The 25,347-nt window shown below is 43.8% G+C and overlaps 1 protein-coding gene and 1 long non-coding RNA gene across 15 annotated transcripts in view; one reads left to right on the forward strand and one right to left on the reverse strand.

Annotated features, from left to right (window-relative positions):
* ADAMTS17 (ADAM metallopeptidase with thrombospondin type 1 motif 17) overlaps window positions 1-25,347 on the forward strand; it is a 373,038-nt gene that overhangs the window by 183,864 nt on the left and 163,827 nt on the right. For all 14 annotated transcript variants that reach the window (XM_082448434.1, XM_082448435.1, XM_082448436.1 and 11 more), the window contains 2 exons: window positions 6,669-6,809; window positions 8,805-8,955. In XM_082448434.1, coding sequence (XP_082304560.1) covers window positions 6,669-6,809; window positions 8,805-8,955 — 292 coding nt within the window. The remainder of the gene's footprint in view (window positions 1-6,668; window positions 6,810-8,804; window positions 8,956-25,347) is intronic.
* LOC309654486 overlaps window positions 1-25,347 on the reverse strand; it is a 551,553-nt gene that overhangs the window by 173,193 nt on the left and 353,013 nt on the right. The gene's annotated exons all lie outside the window — the stretch shown is intronic.

Raw genomic sequence — 25,347 nt, forward strand, 5'->3', positions numbered from 1 at the left:
TGTCCCAGGATGGCGAGACTCAAAACTTCAGTGATGCCAGTTCTCCCCAAATTAATCAATTTAATCAGTACAATCCTAAACTAAAAGGACTTCTTATGAAACTTGACAAACCAAAATCATATGGAAGAGTAAAGTTCTCAAAAAAGACTAAGGAAAGGAGGGAAGGAGAATTGGCTTATTCCTTCCACTCACTCTCCTTGCCTTGACAGAGGCAGAGTTTTTTCTTAACACCCTACAACCTCTTCATCTGAATCAGTATTGTCCCCTCTGAAATAGTCACTCACCTTGGGAGGGTATATCCTTATTTCATCAATGTAGCCATCATTCTAAACTGCTTTGGAATTTCTACCTGGAAACAGCTTCAGACACCCCCTCCCCCCCTTCTATAGACTACTTTCCCAGGCAAAAATCAACATGGCTTTATGGATTTTTTTTTTTTTTAGTAAAATTTGCAAACGTCATTTGACTTCAAGTCTATGGAAGTAACAACACACGTTTGCATGCATTGGCTCTGGATGGGCTCATGGAATGCTCTGAGCAGTGGGGGCATCATAGGAAGAGGCTGGGAGCCTCCCGAGGAGGTGCCCCTTGTTTGTTTGCGTGCTCATGTTGGGGGCCATCCCCTCATGCCAATGATGAATGCCAATGAGGCAGTGGGGGGAAGGGCGCCAAAGGTAGCCTCTGTTCTGTGTGCTAGTGGGCTGTTATGTAGACCTAGATGCTCTTGTGCTGCTTTCACTTCACAGCCATTAACTGAGCCCTACCTTGTGCCCAGCCTGCTCTGAGAGCCGGTGGAGCAGAGGAGGGCGAGACCGTCTCACTGTGTCAGGACCACCTTTGTCATGTGGGAGCAGGACCACAGCTGCAGGAGCTGGTGAGCCCGTAGGAGCTATTTGGGCCAGGAGACAGCTTTTCACTGAGGTGACCCAGCTGTAGCCCCAGGGCCTGCATCCCTCAGGCCTTCACCAACCCTAGGCTGTGGGATGCACAGGGAGCTGAGCAGGAGTGTGGCCTGCTGCTGGGAGACAGAGAGAAACAGGGAGCTATGCCACAGGCCACCACCATCACCCTCTTCCTGTGAAGGCAACACATGGTCTAGACTGGTGGTTGTCTGTGATTATCCTCACAGCTGTCCTGGATGGGGTGACCGCCTGCCAAGAGCAGTTGGGCTGCTAAGGCTTCCATGAAGCCTCTGTTCAGGGGTCCCATTCTCTCAGTCCCTGGACCACATCTGCCAGAACAGGCCTGTTCTGTTCAGTTAGCTCACTGCAGAAGAGAAATGGAATTTAAAGGCATATGATAGGGTAAAAACTGTTCAATTTGCCATGAGCCTCCCTTCCCTTTTGTGTGACCTCTCCCCACTTCCCTCATTAACTCCCAGCTCTCTGAGGGCACCTGAGTTTGCAGCTTGGGCACAGCCAGCATTCCTTCACTCGGGCATGTGCTTAGAAGCAGCAAGACTCTCATCTCTTCCAGATCCCACTACTTGCCAGGCGCTTTGGTGTCTGTTTGACCATGAGGAATGCTCATCCCCATTCCTTCAGAATGTAAACTTTGTGGAAGCAGGGGCCTTGCCTGTGCCGGCATCTGGGACAGCATCTTGTCATAGAGAGCATTTGACACATATTTGTTGAATGAATGAATGACATTAAATATCATGAGCCCTATTTAGTCATAGATAAGGAAGCAGAGGCTCAGAGGTGTAACGCTGTTCCCTCAAGAGGCAGAGCTGGAATTTTCATTCGGGTCAGTCTGACTCCAAGCCAGGCCTTTTCAAATACAGTGCTCTACTTCTCCGTGAAAAGGGGGATTTCGTACCATCCTCCCGAGGCTGCACGGCCACAGGCATGCATGCACGCATTCACGCACTCATGCTCATTGACCAGAGTAGGGGATAGAATTGCCCATGCTTTGTTTTCTTTTTCTTTTTCTCTCTTTTTCTATCTCTCATCCCAGTTAGTTGAATTTTTGTTAAATTAAAAGTTTAAGGCCCATTTGAAGTGGATCTCGTGTGTGTGTGTGTGTATGCATATATTTATACACAAACACATGCGATCCCAGGCAAGACTACTTTGAGGGAAGGCCAGACCTGACTCATATACTTGACATCAAAATCCCATCTATATAAACCTGAAAACCTGAGTGTTTTTGTGATTTCAGTACTTTGGTTAGCTAAGAGAGATATATACTGTATACTGTAATGTGCCTTATCCATTTTCACCTACTATGATGTTATCCATTATAGCAAAATGCACTGAACACCAACACTATGTTGGTTGTTATTTACCCAGTAGTGATTCAGAATTCCATGGTATTTTAAGATTATTTGTATTACGATGGTCCTGTATGTGGTGGAGGTGGAGGTCCTAGATCTACTCTGGTAGTTGCAGTGTTCCTGAGTCCCTACAAGCTGGTGAGCTCAGTTTCCTATATAAAAATAAAAGCAAAAACTTCTCCGAGGTGAGAGAATGTTGATGCTGTGTTCCCTATAAACGGGGTTATTGATGATCATGACAATTAACCCTATTATTCAACCTGTATAAATGAGTGTAGCCTGGTACCCCTGGTGACTTTTGAACCTTGTAGATAAAGTTTCTGTGTAGCTACAGTTTGAGGGCACAGTCTGGTTCTTGGCAAAGAGGTAGTGGCAGTAGAGAATTTCCCTTCTAGTGTAATGCTGGGGTGTTAATTATTATTTAATTAATTAACAATAATGAATACAAACCTGCCTGTCATCTCCTAGAAACTGCCATGGGCCATTCCTGTTATTACAGAGTCAGTAAACATTTATTGAAAAGGGACCAGCAGGCAGTATGCCCCCAGGGCGACTGAAGCAGGACTCAGGCCAGCCCTGACCCCTCCACTGGAGAGGGTCCCCTTATGGGAGCCGTTTCCTGGGTTTTTCATTCCACCCCAAGCACTCGTTTTACAAACACAGCCAAGAGTACTTTGAGGGGAGGCAGACCTGGCTCGCAAACCTGACATCAAAACACCAAAGTGTCCAAGAGACAGACAGACAGGCTCTGAGCCAGGTAAAACTGAAGCATCCAAAATGGCACAGGTACCAGGCCCAGAACACCTAGTATCCCCCATGCCTTCCAGGGTTTGGAGTGAAGCTAGTACAGGGGGAGCATTGCCTTTCAGAATCCCCACATGGTATATATTGGATTTCCTGAAGCAATTTCAGAGCAATGTGTTCTTTTGTTTTAAGATAAAATCTACTCAAGGCCATTAAGTTATTATTGTGTCTGATAAATCTGGACCACATGTGACATGAGGCCTGTCTGTGTCCTTAATCTCAGTCACTTACTGTGTGTGCTTAATGCTACATGTTTTTGTTAAATATAATGTTACCACAGACATAAACCTAAAATAACATGAATTTTTTCAGTCAAGTGATCTTTAATTTAAACTAAAAATAGCCTAAACCGTAGTTTATGTAGACCTCAAATATCAAGACTCCCACCCCAATGCGAGTTCAGCAAACTGTAAATTTATGAGGCACTTGGTTAGCATTTGAACATTTTAAACCAGATCAAGCACAATCTGTATTAGAGACAAGCTCCAGAAAACCCAAGAGTTGCACTCCTGGCTGATCCTGCTGACTGGAACATTCCTTAGGGAAGTCCTTCTCTGGGGGCTGTCAGAATGAACCGTTAACACAACACCCTGCAGGCAAAGGGGTGTTGAGGGCGCAGTCAGCGTTTCTGAGCACTTTTGTAAACATAGTTTTGTCTCCGGAGAGACCAGGTTCTCTGGCCAGCAGAGTCTGGAATGTGGGCGAAAGAACCTCTTTGATTTTACAAGCAGCTTGATCACCGGAGAAAAGTTGGAAGCATGTCACAAGTGAAACATTCCTCCATGTGTGGCGAGGCCATTCTGCCAGGGCTTGGATCTCCTCTGATGTGGTTTCCCAAACAACAAGGAGCATCTGGTGGCTGCTCAGGACGTCCCAGCTCAGGACGGTGGGAGAGGGTTTATGATCGTGTGTTGATTCTCCCTGGGATTGGATTCTCCAGGGTCGGCAGTGATGCAGTTTGACCTGCTCCACATGCTGTGCTTACACTATGTCCTTAGAGATGGAGGTTGGAGCCACTTTTCTCATGAGACATTGTATTTCTGTAACCTCTACATGTACAGCAGAGTTCCCTGAAAGCCATCAACATTTTCAGATCTACCCATTTGAAAACCCTATCACCACTTTCATTTATAGATATCAAGTCAAACCCTAAATCAAATTTAAGCTGACTTTTAATATCCTTTGCTACATGCAGTTGAAAAACCAGTCAGTTCCTATGTTTCCTGAAACAAAGAGATAGATGTAGGTAGGTATAGATATAGATATAGGTATAGGTATAGATGTAGCTATAGATACAGATACAGGAACAGGTACAGATAAAGATATAGATATCAAGCAGGAAAAAAAATAAAAACCCGAGTAATGACATTGAAAAATTATTCTTATTGGTCAGATGTATCTGATAATTTCTTGGTTCTCTACTTAACCCTAATTGGATGGAGTCTTGACATCTAGGCAGGAGAGCAAGACTGCATCTACCCAGAGATGGTTTTCATTGTTCGGTTGAGCAAGCTGCTGCCACCCTAGAACCAGCAAGACTGCATCTACCCAGAGATGGTTTTCATTGTTTTGTTGAGCAAGCTGCTGCCGCCCTAGATACCATGCATGTGGATCCTCCGAGTTTTTGATGTTTACTGCTGCATTAAATAGTTAATCCATTTGATAAATATTTACAGAGTGCTTGCTCTGTGCCAGTCACTGGTGGACAGGCTGGGATGGAAAGCTGCCCTGAGGGCACCTGGTGGTGTGGAAGAGCCTGTGGGAAATCCCAGGAGCCGGCATTTTTCAGGGAGAGGTTTGGCAGGAGAGGCCTGGACTGAGGGGAACGTGGCGCCAACACGTAGGCAGCACTGCAGAAGCTTTCCTTTCTAACAAGATAGCAGGATAGTTGTTGGTCAGCTGACCCATTAACCAAAAAATTGGTTCAAATGGGGAAATGTAAAGAAATTATACTTATGTTCTTAAACATTTTGTCATTTTGTTTTAACTTAAGCCATGAAAACGTTCATTTTTTTCACCGGTTTTGTGGTGGGAGTGAAAGCCTTTTCTTTGAGGGAAGCCGATTGGGCTTCCATAGCCTTCACAGAAACCACAACTATAACGTGATGAGTTTAAATCCAGTTTCTTTCTTTTTCTTTTTTCTTTTTTCTTTTTTAGATTCAGCAGAATTTGAAAGACCCATGTGAAGCAGTCTGGGGGCAGATTTTTGTGATTTTTTTCCTCATCTTTTACAGTTGTCTGCCCACACCCAACTTGGCAGCCTGTTGTAGCTAGTAGCTAAATTAGTTTTCATGAAAACAACTTAACTTTTATTCTCATATTTTGTTGGTTAACACAACATGTAGCCACATGTATTGATTGAAGTAACAGAACTACTGACATAAATAGGTTTGAGTATAAATACTGTTGACCCTTGGTAAGCGTACACTCAACTATGGAAACAGACACGTGTGGGTGACCAGAGGGGGCCCTGCCTGCCTGGAGCAGGAGCTCGGGTGCCAGGCCGTGTTGTTCCGGGGATGGGGGTGGCATCAGCTAATCCAGCTCCATGTGGGGGTGGCCAAGGGAGCCTCTCTGTATAGGAGCATGGAGTGGCCTGGGGGTGTGCAGAGCAAGAACACAGGGGAATTGATGAAAGATGATCAGAGACGTATGAGGAAAACTGGGAAAATATGGCTGCAGAGAAGCATTTAGAACCTCTTTTCATAATTACCTCTGTTTGTGTCTGTCTCCTCTTCCATGCTGACTTGAGGTCAGGGATGGCTTATTGTACACCATTGTATCTTCTCCTTCTAGTCCATTCCCAGCACTTGAGAAGCCTCTCATAAATATGTTTGAATGAATGAAAGTGTGTGTGTTTTCCACGGGGCTGTTGACAAAGAGTGAGCAATCCTTATGCACAGTGAGTCTCTCCCCTGGAAGTCACGGGTCAGCAGACTGTGGGCCACCTGAACACCTGTGTGTTCTGTGTCTCGGCTTTACCCCACTGACAGCGTGTGTGTGAACTGAGATAATTGTTCAGCTCAAATTGCGTGTCAGCCTCCCTCGTCTAAGCCAGCATCCTGGTGTCTTCCAGGTACAACTGGGTGGGAAGGTGACAGGTATGATCTTGGTGGACCCAGCTATAGTGACATGAAAGAAAAGCCATAATTGTTCATGAGTTTTCATAAGTCAAAGTCTTGGTTGGTTCCCACTACACGTTAGCGTAGTGACTTCTCTGCAGGCAATGAAACACTAGATCATTAACGCTAGGATATGTTAATGTGGAAAAGCAAGTCCAAACATCAGAACTATAATATTGCAGTTAATGTAATTGGTTCATTCATTTATTATTCATTTGTTTAGTGAATGCTGTCTGTTACGTGGTCAATCAGTCTCCATTCACTGGCTAAGCAAGTCATCACCCTCTCTGTTTCTCTATAAACTTGTGACTCCTGGTCTGCTCTGTGAGAATGGCAGAGAACCAGGTATCACCTGTGCCACCTTTTGTGTTTAAGACGTGATTTAGGTTAGCATAGTGTGCTAGAACCTGGATGAAGGGATGAGAAGCCTGTAATGAGGGTCCTCTCCCCTCCTTTCCCTTGGGCAGCTTGGGAATGAACCACGATGACGACCACTCCTCCTGCGCTGGCAGGTCCCACATCATGTCGGGAGAGTGGGTGAAAGGCCGGAACCCCAGCGACCTCTCCTGGTCCTCCTGCAGTCGAGATGACCTTGAAAACTTCCTCAAGTAAGTCCTTGAATTGTTCTGTACAATCAACGCAATAGAAAGTACTAAAATACTTCCTAAAGAGATGATAGTTGGAGTCTCAGCCAGTGTGAGCAGAAGTGAATCTCTTAGAATTCTCAGCTTGTCAAGCTTCCTCCCAAGTGTGCATCTGGTATGACACTGGGCACCCAGCTGGTGATCATAAATCTTATCGATGGAAATGTCAATGCAGTGACCGTATCTTGACAAGATTTCATTTCGCTTCTCTGCATTATTTTGACTGTGGGTGGGCACCACCCTAGTGGCACACTTTGGCTACTGTAGAACAGGGCATTTCCACAACACTCAGGCTGCTTCCCTGGACAGAAGTCCATTTGCTGGGAGGAGGGCTTGCTCACCTTCCTCACGTGTGGGACTGGGATGAGTTTATCTCATAGCCACTTTCTTTCCAGATTGTGTCTGCATCACTCCATTCTCAGGCTTCCATGGAAGAATTGGCCATCTGATGCCAGAACTTTATCAAACAGTCTGTGCTCATATACAATGTGGATCCCTTAGTGTCAGGACCTCAGGGCTGAACTTACAGGTTTGACAGGCAGACCCTGATTGTTTCACCACTTAATTGCATCATCTCTACACCCCATGGAGACTGAAGGGGTCAGTGAGTCTCTCCTACACACAGAGCTTTATAGTCCAATAACACAGTGGAGTGCCCAGTGAACTCAGGGAGGAGGACCAAAGTCATCACTCTGGCTTCATCCTGGGTCTTCTTTCATGAGGTTTCCTGTGATTGGGAAACTAAATGGTACACAGGGCTTAAAAATGGGCTCATTAGGGACTTCCTTGGTGGTCCAGTGGGTAAGACTCCACGTTCCCAGTGCAGGGGGCCCAGGTTCAATCCAGGGTCGGGGAATTAGATCCCACATGCATGCTGCAACTAAAGATCCTGCATGCTGCAACTAAACGTGCCACAGCGAAGATCCCACATGCTGCAACTAAGACCTGGTGTGCCAATAAATAAATAAATAAATAGAAAAAATAATTTTTAAAAATAGCTTCATTAGTTTTAATGTAGGCTATTTCCTACTGAGTACTTGTATCACCAAATCATAATGCAATGTTGGAAGCCACTTGACCTTATTTCATTTTACCCAGAAGGGTCAGTGAAACAAAGGTATTTTCATCTGCTCACATACACAGTACTGGTCCCACTGACTTTGTTGAAGTGTCCCATGAGTTTGAGCCCAGGAGAGGTGAACCAGTATCAGCCTGTGTGTATTGCGTGCGTGCAACTCTTTTCTTCAAGAATCTTGGCAAGAGGCTGGGTTTTCTTTTTACTACCATCTGCCTTGTTTTAGGAATTAAAAAATAAAAGCATTCAAGTATTTAACTCCTAATGGAGCCACAGCCACACAACCCCCAGTTTAATTTTTCAGAGCTGTTCTCAACATCTCTGAACATTTCCGTCCTGGTTGAAATCCCCAAGTCCTTTGCACGGTGTGCCACCAGCCAACTTTCATGGCCAGGTGAGGCACCTGGACCAGCCAGCAGCCATGGCCTGACAGGCCCCCCAAGAAAATCTACTGAATTGGAAATAAGCTTGCCTATTTATTTATTTATTTATTTATTTATTTATTTAAAAGAAAACAACCCTACTCCAGTTGTTTCTTTATTCATAGTGACTTTTGCTAAAGCCACATTCTAAGAAAATATCATAGGACTCTATTTCAAAAGCATTTTCATCCAAGAAAGCACTCAGACTCCCTGACAAAAATACATTAGCCATGTGGGTGATAACGCCCAGGCCCTTTCCTAGTTGCCCAGTTCTCATGGCCTCCGGAGTAAAGATCTGCATTCAGCTATGTGGAAAAAGAGCAAAAAGTGCAGCCCATGTGTCTGGTGCCTGGTCATCTCCCCATAAATAATTTGGAGGTGCCTGCTTCTCAGTGACTGAAAAAGCAGAACAAAAACCTGGGTGGTACATTTGCAAACCAACTTGCCTCTCGGCTGTTTCAGGTCAAAAGTTAGCACTTGTTTGCTGGTCACAGACCCCAGGAGCCAGCACGCGGTGCGCCTGCCCCACAAGTTGCCAGGCATGCACTACAGCGCCAACGAGCAGTGCCAGATCCTCTTTGGCACCAACGCCACCTTCTGCAGAAACATGGAGGTAAGCAGCCTCGGGAGGGGAAGGCTGGCTCAGGAAGGAGCATCTGGCTTCTGTTGGAGGATACAGGCATTTACACTCCACACACACACACATAAACGTATGTGCATGCATGCATGCACATACATGCACACGTGTATACCTCATGAGCAACTTCACGGGGCACCCAGAGTGAGCCATGCGCACACATGTGCATGCACACGTACACACACATGCACACATAGGCAGGGGGATGGTTCAGAGTTACTGCTGACATCAATAGCCTAATGTTTTATTTTGTCTTGTTTTTTAATCCAAAGGTGTTTCTTTCTTAGTAGCCTAATGTCTTAACATGAAAACATTAAGACACTAGGAAAAAGTAAATTAACCTATTCTTGGAGGTGATGCAATGTCGCCTGATATCAAACCCGGCACAGATATAGAAGAGAGCTAAAAACTACTGGACGTTGGAGAGTGTCATATTGAGAACATTTAACAAATAATAAATTGATTATATGATAATAGTATTAATAACCCCATTAAAATGTTACCATTTACTGAACAATGCCCACATGCTTTGCCCTAAAGCTTCCAATGTGCCTGATCCCAATTAACCCTTACCACAGACTCCCGAGGTTACTCTCCCCCAGGGTACAGATGATAACATCAAGCCTCAGGGGTGAACTGATCATTCAGAATGCCTTGGCCAGTAGGTAAGTAGAGGATTTGACTCAAGTCTGTTCACCCCCAGAGTGTGCACTTTCTCACCATACTGCAGACAGCTGGGCCACTTCTGTGGGTGGGAGGGATGTGCCCAGGCCCTGGGGCAGGCTATCTCCATGCTGGGGCCCCAGGGGAGGGCCAGAGCAGCCTGTGGTTCATCCAGCAGTTGGCAGCTGGCTCAAGGATGGATGCAGAGCCGGCACCATCATGGGGCAGGAGGACAGGAGCAGGAGAACCAGCTGGGGATGTGTGGGACTCAGGAGCCACCCAGTGGCAGTCGGCCTGGAGCTCAGGGCAGCATCTAGTCCCAGGGAGGCAGCCTGGAGGGCTGGGTGGGTGCCCAGAGCAAGAACTCAGGACGGGAGCAACTCCAAGACAGAAGGATAGACCGGGACTGTGCCTTCAAAATGAGACCCTGGGATCCCGGCCAGCACAGCAGGTCAGCCTGGACTCCGGGAGGCGGGATGCTGCCTCTTGAGTGTTTCCTGGCTATGCGTGAGTTGGTTCAGGAAATCTGGGTGGAATCTGCAGGTGGGGCACTGCCTGCCATTGTTTGAGGTATGGAAAAGGGCCGTGCCTCACAACCAGGCTAGCACCTCCTGCTAGCTGTTTCCTCAGAGGGCATTTATTCACAGGGTTGTCCTGAGTCTTCCTCTTCCATTCCCCTGTGGAGGTGCCAGCAAGGGTCTATCTTCCAGGTCCTGGTAACAGGAAGCTGTCTCCCATTTCACACCCAGCCATGGCTGGGTTGAAGGACACCTCCCTGGGGAGATGGGACCAGCCCCCGGATCCGATCATCCCCAGTGGTCTGCTGCGATGTCTGGTGCTCACCATCAGCCTTGACCGTTAAGGCTTGACCATTGAGGCACTCATTCATGTACCATAGGCTGGCCAAGAGGCATCCTCTTTGTCTGTTCCAGCCTTCAGTCACTTAAAGTGCATGATGGCACAGAACTATCAGAGAGGGCAGGTTTCAGAGGGTCTTTTGATGGTGTGGTAACACCAGGAGATCCATGTGCATGGTACCCCAGTGGAGGATGCCGAGCATTCGAGAAGGGTAGAAGTGCCCCGGGCACCCAGAATGGAGAAGAGGGAAGCACCCAGCTGAGTCAGTGGACACACAGTGGCCACTCTGCCCACTGTGGAGTCTTCCCTGGCCAACAGGATTGACTGGGGTGGAAGCTGGACAGAGGCGGCCTCCTCCCAAAGAGCCACAGCCATTGCCTTCTAGGAGCCAGGCTGTTGCACATCAGTTGGGTGAGGAGAGATAGGAGGAGGGAGGTACAACTACTAGTGGCTCATGATCTTCTAAGCTAGACTCTTTCCATGCACTGTCACATGAAACCCTGACTGCAACCCTTGAGGGCAGGGGCTTTGAACTCCACTTAGCAGATGAGAAAACAGAGGCTGAGAGAGGATAGGTAATGGACCAAGGTCACTCAGCCAGAAAGGGATGGGCTGGAGACCAAGCCCAGGTGTGACTATTCCTGCAGGAGAAAAGGCAGGCTCCATTCATTCAAAGACAGATTCCAAAGGAGAGAAAGGTAACCTGGTATTTTATTTTCCTTCATTAGCATCTTTTTGTTTGAAGAGGACAGTGAGAGGTCAGCAAGGCATGTTCAGCTCAGCTGTGTTGCTCCTTTCTCCCTAGAAGCTCAAAATACGACTATATAAAGTGAGATCTTTTGTTTTGTAAGTTAAAATGCAGCTGAACATTTATTCCTACAGCTCACCAAGAACCACGAAATATGCTTTCCTGCTTGCCTTTTCCTTGAGAATTCCACCAGTACCAAAACAAAGCTGACATTTTCCTCCCCAAATCCTAGCAGTGTTACCGACCAGGTTTCTTGGCCTCCTTAATCAATAGAAACTGATCAGAGGCCAGACAAGAATTTCAGGCAAGGCTTTATTGGGGCCCCTGCTACAGCATGGGGGTAGTGAGAACAAGTAACAGGTTCCTTTGCTTGCTTGCTCCCTGAGGGTTCCTTATATGGGGTGAGGGTAGGGGCGGATCCAGGGGTCGGGCTGGAGGGGTGGCCTAGGTGATTTGACCACCCCTTTGGTGGTGTTGTGTGCAGGGGGCGTGTGCAGTATCCTGCTTCTGCTCCCGACACCCTGTTTTTGCTCCTGGCTTTTCAGAAGTGGCAGTTGGTTTGCTTTGGTCTTTTTGTATCTTGCTGTCCAGAATTTGCCCCAAATGTGCATGCACACGGTTGGTTTGTTTGTTTGTTTTTAATTAATTAATTAATTAATTTGGCTGTGCCGGGTCTTAGTTGCTGCACGCGAGATCTTTTAGTTGCGGCATGCGAACTCTTCGTTGGCGGCATGCGGGATCTAGTTCCCTGACCAGGGATTGAACCTGGGCCCCCTGCATTGGGAGTGTGCAGTCTTAGCCACTGGACCACCAGGGAAGTCTGCACACAGTTATTTTTACTTCCTTATAGTTTTTTTGTATTTTGTTGCTTGAGGAGACATTTGTCCAGGTGCAAGCACTGCAGCAGAGGGTCCCAGGTCCCAGGTCCCAGCCTGTCTCGGCAGGAGTGACTCCTTAGGGGTGTGGAGGTGCTCAGCTGACTCAGCATCAGCCTTAGCTGGTGGTGATCATCCTGCTTGCAAGGCTGGTGGTGCGTCCTTCAGCACAAATCTACCAGTTAGAAAGCAGTAACTTCTCACGCTGGGGAAAATGTCATACTAATAACAAAGAGGCACTGGTGGATGAGAGAGGCAGTTGCCTGCTGGGACCCAGGACTTGGGGATGCTGCCCTAGGCCTAGGACACATCGTTGGAATCTCACCCAGGCACCACCCTGTGGGATTCTAAAGCTCGCTTGATTGGTGTTTTGCTCATTTGTGCGTTTATAGGTCTGTGTTTCAGTTGATGTTCAGTATAACAGGAGGCACACATATGTTGTACTGTTCCTTTCTTCCCCCTGTAAAACGGACTCTGGTGCTGGGATGAGCCTCGTTCTCTTCCTCCTGGTCCTCATCCCCTTATTCACTCCCTTTCATCTATTCTGTTCCAGTTCTACTTGCCTTCCTCCTCTTCCTCGAACCCACAAGGCACGCTCCTGGTGGGGATGCACTCTGCTTCCTGCTGGCTGTTTCCTCTACCTGGACGGTCTTCTCTCAGTTGTCCACGTGACTGAGCCCCTCATCTTTTTTGAGTTTTTTATTTGTTTGTTTGTTTGTTCAAATGTAATGTCCTCAAGGAAGCCTACCACCCTATTTAAAATTTCCATCAGGTAACTCTCCCCTGCCACCTCTGTGGCACCCAGATCTCCTGATCCCCTAAGGGAAAACCCTGCTTTCATAAACTTATCATCTTTTAACATGCTATATGATTTGCTTGTTTATATGACTATTGTTTTGATAATCTCCCTCTTCTAGATTTTAAATCCTTCAAGGGCAATAATCTTACTTTTCCTCAACAATATTTTCCAACTGCCTCAGCCAGTGCCTGGCACATAGTAGATGTTCAAGTATGTGTTGCTCTGAAATCCATTCATGACCCTAACAGTAAATTTAAGTTCTTATGTGACTTCACCCAACCACTGATGAGACTGGACAAGTTCACAGGCAAGGGAGAAACCCTTACAGGCCTCCCCGTAAAATGAATTGGCTCTCTAAGCCTGAGTCCACATTTCTCCATCTGGTTCACCAACATACATGTAAGACTCTGTCAAATATCTTGCAAGGGTTCATACAAACCTTTCCTGTGGCCTCCTCCCAGGGCAGTACAAGTCTGGTAGTGAGAGACTGCAGCCTGCTTCCTAGTGGCCGTGTTTCTCTCTGTGCATTAATTAATATCCTCATTGTTAAAATCTGAGACTCCTGGTGAGTTAATACACGTAAGGTGCTGAGAACTGGGTCTATCACAAAGTAAGCACCCAATCATTTGAGCTGATGAATGTGTTGCTGTTACCTTTCTGGATAACACTGGCTCCCCACTGTGGGGGCACAGAACTAATCTATCTTTGTACATCTCCAGGATCAGCATTTTTCTATATTGAACTCCTCAGGGCCATGAAAAATTAAGCATTATACAAAACTCCAGAGACCTTTAGCACCAACCAAAATGTCATGTAATCCAATGCCCAATTGATCTCTATAACCATCATTATTCTTTAATGCCCTTGAGGATTGAAATGGATATCATGTAATGAAATGATCATGGTCCCAATATTGCCTTTAAATTTCTTATCCTGACATCTGCCTTCGGCCAAGATGGAGTATCAGGGACCAGATTTATCCTCCCACCTGAAGCAACTAAGAAATCAGATGAAATATATGAAACAATGATTTTCAAGACAGTGGCCATCAAGCAAGGAAGGACTGTGATCCTTGGGAGATGTGAAACAAATGAGGTGAACCCTCTGATTGTCCTGGCGTACTGCCTGGGCAGTCTTCAGGCTGTGGCATAGAGAGGGAGGGCTGTGAAGAAGCAGCAGACTTCTTGAGTTGAAGAAACAGAGCCAGGAGTACTGGGAGGCTGAGGCAGCTACTGTTCACAGAGCAGAGTACCACAGACAAAAGAGCTTTACAAAGAGAGAACCTCAGAAATCTGCACAGGATCTGCACGAATCTTCAGTTTAGTACTGAGAAACGCATGTGTGTGAGAAAACTACCCAAGGCCAGGAAAAGAACCATCTGAAAATCTTAGGGGGAACAATCTCTGAGGCTCACATGGGCATCAGGTAGTGTACACAGAAGGGTGTTGTATCAGTAGAGTGGCAAAACTAGCCCCACACTAAATGCTGATCTGGTCCCACCCAATAAAGCTTAAAAGCAAAATCTGAAAGGATCAAACTGTTTCCAAGTAACTTAGCCAAGTCCTAGAACAAAGCTCAGAAACATTTATAGAAATACAAAACCAGCACTCAGTAAAATAAAATTCACAATGTCTAGCATCAAATAAAAAATTACCAGGCCTTCAAAGGAGCAGGAAAATACATCCATAATGAGGAGAAAAATCAATCAAAACTGACCTAGAAATGACACAGGTGATAGAATTAGTAGACAAAGGCATTAAAACAATAGTTATAACCATATTCCAGGTTCAGGAAGGTAGCAAAAAGAAAGATTGAACATGTTAAGTAGAGATATGGAAGATATGGAAAAGATCCTACTGGTATTTCTAGAAATGAAAACTACAATATTTAAGATGAAAGATACCCTACTTGAGATTTCTGGCAAATGAGAGATTACAGAAGAGATGACTGCTGAAGATAAAGCAATTGAAGCTATCCAAAGTGAAACACAATGAGAAAAAAGACTGAAAACAAAGAGAACTGTGGGACTTCAGGTGGCCTAAGACATATGTGATTGATGCCCTGAAGGAGGTGAGAGAGAGAGGACTAAAATAATATTTAAAGAAGTAATTGCTGACAGTTTTTTCAAATTTGATGAAAATCACAAGCCCACAGATCCAAGATGCTCAATGAACCCCAAGAAACATGAAGAAATCCAGACCAAAGCTCATCATAATCAAATTGCTTAAAAGTGATGATGAAGAGAAAATCTTAAAAGAGCCAGAGGAAAAAAAGACAAGTTATGTAGAGATAAACCAAGGTAGGAACGACAGCATATTTCTCATTAGAAACAATGCAAGTGAAGAAAGACCATGGAGCAGCATCTTTAAAGCTCTGAAAGAAAAAAAGCCTGCCACCTTAGAATTCTACACCTTTTTAATAGGAAAAAAAAATTACTACCAACTAGATGCCATGAAAAAGAAGGACAACACTCATAGCCAGGAGTTTTAGGGGAATGAATATCGTGAAGACGTTACAACTCCAAAAATCTGGAGGAATTTCTTAAAAACCACACACATGCATGCCAGTTGGGAACGCTGCTGTCTGTGTTCCCAAGTCCTGGCTCCCCCAAGGCTGTGTCCATGAGGAGGACTTCCCTGGCAACCCCCTCAGCTTGCATTCCTGCACCGGGCCTTCGGGGGTAGCTTGGAAAAGCACAGAAACATTAATGAGGCAAGTGGGTTGTGTGTGCGTGCATGTGTGTGAATCTTCTGTCTTAAAACATTTCTAGAACTTTAAGCCTATTACAGAAAAGAAAATAATAATGGGGTGTAACACAGTATGGACGCTGCCAAGGGAATAAAACCACAAAACACATTGGTGCTTCAAGAGTTGAACATTTTCTTTTTCTTTTTCTGGAATACAGACCATAAAAATAAGAAGAAAAGAAACTGGATAGATTATATTTTGAGAAAAATACTAACCACCGTGACTACTGGTGGGCAGTTTTCACTTTGCTGCTGCCTCTTACGAGGAACAAAATCTTATCCTTGGCGGAAGGTAGAGGATACGGTCTCAGGGGATCACGTTTCTCATGGACGCATCTTTGTTATTGTGTAAAAGCAGGGGTTCTGAGCTAAGGTCTGCAGATAGATTTCAGAGAATTTGTGAACAGGGATAGGGAAAAGATCACATCCTTATTTTTCTCCAACCTGTAACCAAAATGAGTATTTCCTTCCATTATGAGTGTGGGCAATAAGCCACAGCAGTCTCAGCAGTACCTGTGACTGTCACGTGATTAGGAATCACAGATGCTTTTCATACTGCATGAAAGTTGTAGCAGCTATTTGGAATTATCATTTATACTCATGACTAGTTCAAAATTACAGTTGTTATTAGACCTAGGGCCAGATCTTATATAATGTGTTGACAAGGAAACACATGTGTTACTATATTAAAAATTTGTATTTTGCATTATATTTGAACTTAATTGTTTTGTTGCTAAACTTATGTATTTTATAATTATGCACTGACCAATATTATTCTGAGAAGGGTTCACAGGCTCCACCATATACTTCAGAGTACAAGGCCAGGTGCCAGGTTCTAGGCAGTGGCCAGTCAGCATTTGCTCCCCAAGGGATGGGCTGCCTTTCTGTGACTATTCCTCTTCTTTAGGTGGAATTTTCAATACTGAACTTCCTTCTGATTGGACTTCTGTGTGTGTTCTTCTTTTGGCATTCACAATTCGTAACCATTTTAAGACCAAACAAAATTAAGAGCCACTTCCTTATCCAAGGGTATAGGGTAAATAACTTTGGAAAAACATTACAGTTGCTTTGGGAGCAGCCTAGCTTCAAATATTTCTGCTCTCTTAAACATTTGCATACCAGAGAATGAAGAAAAATTAAAATACAGTCCATTTTCATTTCTAGGGCTCTGGAGATCCCCACACCATCATCATTGCATCTTTCATGTCTGTCTGCAGAATGCGGGTATTGTAAGGCACAAAGCTGTCTGTGGAAATATGAACTACCAAAGGAAAAAAAATTGGCATCAATAGCTGGCATTTGTTGCAGAAGTTGTTGGCAAATATAGCTGTCTCCTCTTTTAGCCAATGGTAATGTGATGGTTTTAATTCAATAAAGCATTTCAAGAAAGTCCAAACATTAAAAGTTATAAACATTGGATGGTAAATATTTATTAGAAAGGGGAAATGAACTTTATGCAATTAGCCCAATCCATCTTTTTTTATGATTACAAGTTCCTCCTGTCTACATCAGCAAAGTTGCTTGCAAAGCAAAGTCATTATTTAACAAGACTTAAAGCTATTTAAGGTCAGATATTCTGCCAGGTGAAACAGAGGGTGAGAAGGCCGGAAGTAGTTATTATCAGCTGAGAGGAAGAGTGTGCCATTGCTACTGGAGACAGAAGCAAGAAGTGGGGAGTTAGGGTAACGTTCTGCCAAGGATCATGGCATCACAAAGCCCTCAACCCTTTTCAATATGAAAGAGAAATTTATCTGTCCCCCCTCCTCACCTGGTTCCTGGAGATTCTTAGTTGAAAGGTGCTATGTAATGACCACTTGTCCCTCCATCCTTCCTGCACCTCAGCAAAACATGCCACCATCACTGCTCCAAAGCACATGCCTGACTGCCCCACGGGGAAAGGAAGGTGCTGGGAAGTGATGCATAACAGCCTCATTGGTTGACTTCAGCAGGGGTGTGCCAATGTGTCATGGTGTGCGCAGTGGACTGAGATGTGCATATTATGCTGTTTTTTAAAAAAAATATTGAGCACAGAAGCTATAAGCCAGTTGTTGCAGGAAGGCAACAGTGTCTAGAATGGTAATCAGCATTAGAGGGTCTTATGCATTCATTTCTACCTAATGTTCGCTTCTTTGCTCTTTTGCATTTAATTTTTCTGGCCTTCAGCACACCATGGAGGTGCTGTCCATATCACACAGTGGTTAAGAAGATGGGTTCTCCAGTCATGCTGCCCAGGGTCATGTCCTGCCTCCATCTCTTGAGCATGTTACGTAGTCTCTCTATGCCTCCGTTTTCTAATCTGCAGAATGGGAAAAATAATTCTACTTAACACAGCATAGAGTTGTTATAAGGGTTAAGTAACAAATGAACTAGAGCACTTAGCACACAGTAGGTGCTCAGTAAACGTTAGCTGTATCATTTTTTCTATCAACTCATTTCCTGGAGTCAGTGGTAGAGGAGATGCTGTTTAGCTGACCGTCTCGTTGCCTGGTCCTTTTCTGCATCTGTCCCTGTCTGTCCTCACTACTCCTCCTGCCACTCTGGGAGCCTGTAACCTCCAGGAATTGCTCTCCAGGGTCCAGTATCTCTCTCTTGGTGTGCTTCCAGTCCCGAGGCTGGGAAGCCTCTTTCTGTCCTTTCCCAAGTCCCAGGGAGACTCTCATGGTCTTCTTGATGAATGTGGTATCCAGGAAGCTCAGGGTGTTGGAATTCCACCTTGGAACCAACAGTATTCTTTTCTCTGATGTTGGTCGTTTCTAAACCTGGTGGGTCATTAGAATCTCCTCCAGAGAATGGCAGCAGTGTGTGTGCCTCACTCCAGACCTTCTGTGTTAGAATCTCTGGGGGACGGGCTTCAGCTATTTCTTTTTATTCAGCTTCCCCGGAGATTCTCAGGCTCAGCCTGGTTTGGAATCTGCTGATCTAAATGAAACCTGCCCCTTTAATGCCAGTGTACCTGGCCAGGGGCAGTGGGGTGGGGTGGGGGGGTGGTGGCTGGTGGACCAGGAGCCTTGCCCTGCTCCTCTCAGAGAGACAGGGCCTGGCTGGATGCCAGGTCGAAAGCCGCTTGCCCGCCTCAGTCTCGGCTTCCTGCCCAGCATCTGCCACCTCTCTCAGAACTGTTGAACTTTGGCAGTAGAGGGCCCCAATTTTCCAGAAGTGTTTGAACCTTTACAGTGGACTGCCTCCTCACAGAGCTCTCCAGACTTTGCAAGTTGTGTGTTATCCTTCACTTCTTGCCCACCCTCCTTGCCAGCTGAGTGCCCAGTGCCCCAGCCCTACCCTCACCCAGCAGCACCCACCCCAGGTGTCCCCAGCCAGGTCACAGTCTCTGCACCCTTCAGGAACATGGAAAGAGTAACCAGCCTTCCAGAAGTGGGGCTGGCACGCTGGCCTGGGGGAAGGCTTCAAACCACAGTAGTTATGTGTGGAAATTTTGGATGAGTAATTTTTCATCCAGCTCTTAGCATTTTATCTCCCTTTTGGCTTATGTTATCAGCAACAGATTTCTGAGGGCTTTTACATAACCATTCCCTTCAGTATTGTCTTGAGTCAGAGCTGCTCTCCAAACAGTGCATGAAGAGTGTCAAAATAACCTTGAGAGTACTTAAGAGGGAGACTACCAGGTGAAGAAAACGACGAAGCCTTGAAGGCATGAGCAGTCGTGTCTTTGTCCTGGGAAATTCAGACCTTCCCCGCATTTCCATGGTACTCCAAGGAAGGAAGCTCGGCCCAGGCTTATTTGTCATGCAGCACCTTGAGGAATTCTGCGGCATTCTCCGCACGACTTTCAACAAACCTTAAATGTGGCTAGTGAGGTAACAGATGCTAGAACCAGGGATCCATTTTCTTTTCCTTGCTCTTTGGACTGGACCCATGGCTTTCCATTTCATTTAAGCCAAAGATTAAGCTTCCCAACAATGCTTGCTGATAAAACACCTTGGGCAGAGGGCACAGAGCAGTCCATTCCACCGCAAATAAGACAGGGATGAGCTCTGAAGGCCGGCTGACGGAGAGGATGCAAGATCAGAGGTGGGTGGGTGGGGGAGTGGGGAGAGGAAACTGGGGACCCATAGGCAGTATAACCAATGGGTAAGAGTGTGTTCTGGGGTCAGGACAGGTTCCAGCCCTGTGGCTTGGGCAGGTCACTTAATTCTATTTCGTCATCTGCAAAATGTGAGTAGTGACATTTTCTGTCTCATGAAGTTGTGTGAGTAGTAATGAGGAATTCTGGTAAAGCTTTTAGCCTGATGCCTGGGCTGGGTAAATGCTTAGAATGTGTCAGCTTTTCTCTGTCTCTGCTGAAGCCTTGCACTGCTTGACATATGAATTTATTTTGTTCATTCATTCATTCGTTGATTCACTCAGCATGTCTTCTTTGGGTCTGTACCATGTGCTGCCAGATGTGTGCTAATGAGATGAGGAGGCGATAAGACACAGCTGCTGCCCCCCAGGAGTTCAGGATCGAGGGGCGAGGGGGTGGGAGGTGAGACACATGGGACTGTCAGCCACGGGACCAGTTAGGTTGGAGCATTCTTAGAACCCATCAGGGTTCTTCCTGCTGGGAATGGAGAAAAGGAGGAAAGACTTAACAAGGGTGGGGAAGAATATGGCAGGTGATTTCCTGGCTCTCTGTTAAGATAATTTAGCCCTGGTCCCTTCCCTGGCCTGAGTGCTCTTGAGGGCAGGCAGCAGATCATTCTCCCTGTCCATGCTCTGTCTCCAGTAGGGGTGAACGGCCTGCAGGGAGGTGGGCCTGGAGCAGGGCCAGCGAGGTCACCGAGTGTCTGTGGACTATGGGTAGTCAGGTGCAGACAGGGAAAAGTGAGGGGCAGGAGCTAAATAAATGTGGAGCTGTGTCGTAGGGGTTTTAGTCCTGAAGGGAGTGAGGTATGGTTTAAGTCAAGATCTGTGTTTTCAGAAGATTTTGCAAGTGTGTTGAGCATGAAAAAGATTATAGTCAAGAAGACCTTCTAGGAACTATTGCAGCTGTCCAGCTGAGAGAGGAAGAGGATAAAACAAGGCAGTGGCATTGAGGGTGAAAAGAAAGAATTCACTCTGGAAAAGCCACATTTGCCATTTTTAGTTTGTCTAATCAGTTCTTTGTAAATATGCACTGTGAGCACTAAATAATTACAGCAAAGACCATCTCCACCACAGATGGTTGGTTGATTATCTGTGTGACTTTTCAGAATTATTTTCTGAATAATCAATATATGCCCAAGGTATAAAATCCAGAATTAACCATTTATATGTTTCCTTTTTCATGCTAATATTAGCATGCTACCATACTGATGTGCATCTTGCTTTTTTCTCTTAACAGTACATTTTAGAGTTGTTTAATACCAATGAAAATTGAGTTGCTCCATTTTTTTTGTTTTTTTTTAACCACAGATTGTGTTATTTTTAAAACTTTTTATTGTGAGGTAATTTTAGACCTAAAGAAGAGTTACAAAAATAGTACAGAAAGTATACACTTTTTACCCAGCTTCCTTCTCTGTTCACATCTTACATTATCAAAGTCAGGAAATTACTGTGGTATGATATTAACTAACATACATTCAGATTTCACCAGTTTCCTCACTATTCTCCTTTTTCTGTACCAGGGTCCCATTTTGCATTTAGTTGTCAGGTCTCCTTTGTCTCCTCCCATCTGTGGCAGTTCCTCAGTCTTTCTGGGTCTTTCATGACCTTGACACTTGAAGAGTACCAGTTTGGGTTTGTCTGATGTTTTCTCAGTGCTTGGATTGGGGTTATGCATTATCAAGGAGACCACAGATGTGCCGTGGTCTTATTACTGGTGCTGTTACTCTCAGTCACCTGGTTCCGGTGGTGTCTTGCAGTCTTCTCCACTGTAACTTACTGGTTTTCCTTTTGTTATTACTTTTGAGTTGATCTGCATCCGAGTATCCTGATCCCAAGCGCTACTGACATCTGGGGCTGGATCATTCTTTGTTGTGGGGTTCTTTTGTGCCCAGTAGGATGTTTAGTCTCTACTGACTATAAGTCAGGAGCATCCCCCTATTTGGGACAATAGAAAAAAGTCTTCAGATGTTGCCAGATTCCTCTGGGGCGGGAATTTCAACAATTCCAGCAGCCCCCCAAAGCCCCCTTCTGTTCACTAACCCCCAGCGATAATTACTATCTTACTTTCTGATCCCACAGATTAGTGTGCCTGTCTTTGAACTTTATGTGAAATCAGGTTCATGCCTCCACTGTTGATAGGTGTTGCCAGATTGACCTCCCACAAGAGCTTATCTGTTTACCATCCCACAAACACCACTTGGAAGTGCCCGATTCCCACACCTTCTTCCAGTCTATCTGAGCTGTGCCAATCTGAATATTCAAGAAATGAGCCTGTTGCAAGTTGAATGGCATTTCTCTTGTAATAAGTTTGAGCATTTCTTCATATATCAAAAATCCAGTTGTGTTCTCTTTTCTGTGAACTGTCTTCTTAAATCTTTTTTATATTGTATTATTGATTTTTTTTTAGTAAGTTGTTAGAAGTTTTAATTACTAAGGAAAGGGGCTCTTTAGCTGAAATATGAGTTGCAAATGTTCTTTTTTTCCAGTTTATTTGTTTTTTATTTTGTTTATCATATTTTATGTCAGGCAGAAGTGTGCATGTGTGTGTGTGAGTGTAAAGTGAAATATATCAATCTCTTCTTAAGGCTTCTGGTTTTGTGCCATGTTTAGAAAGGTCTTTCCCGCTCCTAAACTGTAAATAAATTTAATTCTCATGGCTTCTTCTAGTACTTTTATGGTTTAATTTTTATGTTTAAATCCTTAATCCAGCAGTCATTTATTTTAGGGTAAGGTGTGAGGTAGGGGTCCAACCTCACTTTCCTTCCCGATGGCTACTCAGGTGGCTCCACACCATTTATTGAATAATTCATTTCTCCCCATAAACTTGAAATGCCATCTTTATAATATACATTTCTGTATGTCTTATTTTTTTAATATATTTTTATATTTCTTTAATATTTCTGGATTTTCCAGTCTGTTCCACTAGTGTAATCATGTACCTCTTAATATTTACATACTGTGGCTTTATAAAATATTTTAATACACTAAACATATGCTTTTTCACAATTTTACTGGCTATTATTTCTTGTTTATTTTTCCATATGGTCTTTAGAATCTGATTGTTTAATTCTAAATTGCATTGGTATTTTAAATTCTGTTACATTAGTTTATAGGTTAACTTAGGGAAAAATATATAATTTTATACTTTAAGTCTTTCTACATAGTGTTCCTTTACATCCATTCAAGATGACTTCCCTCCCTGACTCAGGGGAATTTTAAAGTTTTTTTTTTTTAATGTAGATCTTACAAGTTTCTTAATATATTTATTCCTATGGAATGTTTTTTTCCTATTTAATGGGTCTTTTATTCCATTATATCTTTGAAATTGGTTGTATTTTGTATTCATAAAGAGCTTTGATTACAGTATCTTAGTTTTATACTTACCCATCTTACTGAATTATTTTAGAGATTATAACAGTTGAGTCATTTGGGTTTTCTAGTTATATAACTCCATATTAGCCCCTAATTCTTTCTCTCACCTAAAATAACACTAAGAGTTGTGATAATGGACACCCTTTTCTTCTTCCTGACTTTAATAAGAATGCTTCTGATGTTTCCCCATGAGATAGATATTTTATCAAGTTAAGGAAATATCCATTTATTTATATTTTACTTTGTTAATAGTTTTAATAAGAGATCGTGATTGAATTTTATTAAATGTCTTTGTAGCATCCATGGAGAGATCTGGATGATTATTATGGTTTATCCAGTCATTTTTTCCCCCCAAAGAGCCAACTCTTATATTTTTCTATGGTTTTTCTGTTTCCTAAATAATAAATTTCTCCTTTTATCTTTATTAATTTATTCTGTTTTCTTATAGATTCATATTGTCCCCTTTCAAATTTCTTGAAATGGATGCTTATTTTCTTCTTGTTTATTAATATTAGTATTTGAGACTCTGAATACTCCTTAAAGCACTCCATTTGTCACGATATCTATGTTTTCACCTTTATTATTTTCTTCTTTATCTGCAACTTTGGTTATAACTTTCCTTTGACCCAGGAGTTGCTTAAACTGAGATGTTATCACTTTTACTGCATTCTATGGATTCAAAGCAAGCCAGTTGTTTCATGCCAAGGGGAAGGTGTTACACAAGGGCATGAATATCAGGAGACAGGGATATTGAAGCCATATTAGAAGACTCTCTCCTACTACTAAGTCAGGGAACTCTTTATTCTACATGGTATATCTTCTACATCAGCTATTTTCTTCTCAAATGTTGCCTCTGTCCCATTCTTTCTATTCTCTTTTCCCAGGACTATGATTAGACACATCCATCAGTATTTCTCACTCTGTCTATCATATCTCTTAACCCACTTTTTTATTTCCCTCCTCCTTTTCTCTCCATGCTGCATTCTGTATAATTTCTTCATATCTATTTCCTAGTCACTAAATCTCTCTTTCAGTGGTGCCAAAAACCATTGATTTTCTTCAACAATTATATGTTTGATTTTTTAAAGTTCTTTCTAGGTTTTTTTTTCAAATTTGCCTGATCATATTCAATAGTATCTTGCTGCTAGCTTGTTTATGTGATCTCATCTTCTATTTTTTAAGACATTTTATAGAGTTATTGTATATTCAGTATCTGATAACTCTATTATCAAAACACTTTGAGAATTTATATCTTTTGCTTGTTGTTTCTGCCATCTGTCACTCATGTTTCCATGCTTGATTGTGAGTTTACATTTTATTGATGATAACCATGAAATTCTGAGAGCCTGAGCGGTGGTTGCTTTTCTTCAGGGAGAATTTATATTTATCTCAATGAAAGCCAGGAGATGCCACCAATCCTTCTAGGACTGGCAAACACTCTTCCAGATTCCCTGGTTTAATCTGGGTGTCTCAGGTAGAGCTTGTGACCTTGCCGCCAGCCCAAAACTTATTCTCCCAACTCTAGTTTCAAGATCAGTGCCGGCCCTCAGGGAAATGCACCCCTTGTATGTGCTTACCACAGATTGGAATATGTTTGTAAGTAAGTATAAATATAGCCATGTGTGTATTTTGTATTTGCTTCCTTGAATAGTTCTTTTTACTTCCGATGAGCTCAGCAATAAGAATTGTGTTTTATTACAACACCTCACTATTTGTATAGTGGAGGAGCAGCCCAGCCTCCCTCAGGGTATCTATTCTGACATTTGCCGGAAGCAAAAGTGCCTCAGGCACACTTCTCTTTAGAGTTTCTACTGTTTCCTAATCCATGAACATGATGAAATGAATGCATTTCCACCTCCAAGCCCTTCCTTTCCATTCCCTCCACCACTCAATTTTATTCTTTTTCTTAGTGGTTAACATTTTACCTTTAAAAGTTCTTATATCTCAGTTATGTTTATCTGTTATGTTTTCTCCTCCCCCAGCTAGAAAAGATGACGAAATTGGGACAATCTCCTATTGCCCCCACCCCACTGCACCTTCTTTTCCAGCCTGTTCTTATCAATATTATTTCTGCCTCACCTGAGGTATATCATCTGCATTCTGTTCTCCAGCTTCAATCCTCCATTTTTTTTGTTGGATGCTTTGATCAGTGCTCACTTCCAATCCTTTTATCATGAGTTTTCCATCCATTTCTTTGTTGACAGAAGTTCATCCTTTAGTATT

The sequence above is a fragment of the Balaenoptera physalus genome (genome assembly GCF_965194825.1).
Source record: "Balaenoptera physalus genome assembly, chromosome: 2".
NCBI lineage: Eukaryota > Metazoa > Chordata > Mammalia > Artiodactyla > Balaenopteridae > Balaenoptera > Balaenoptera physalus.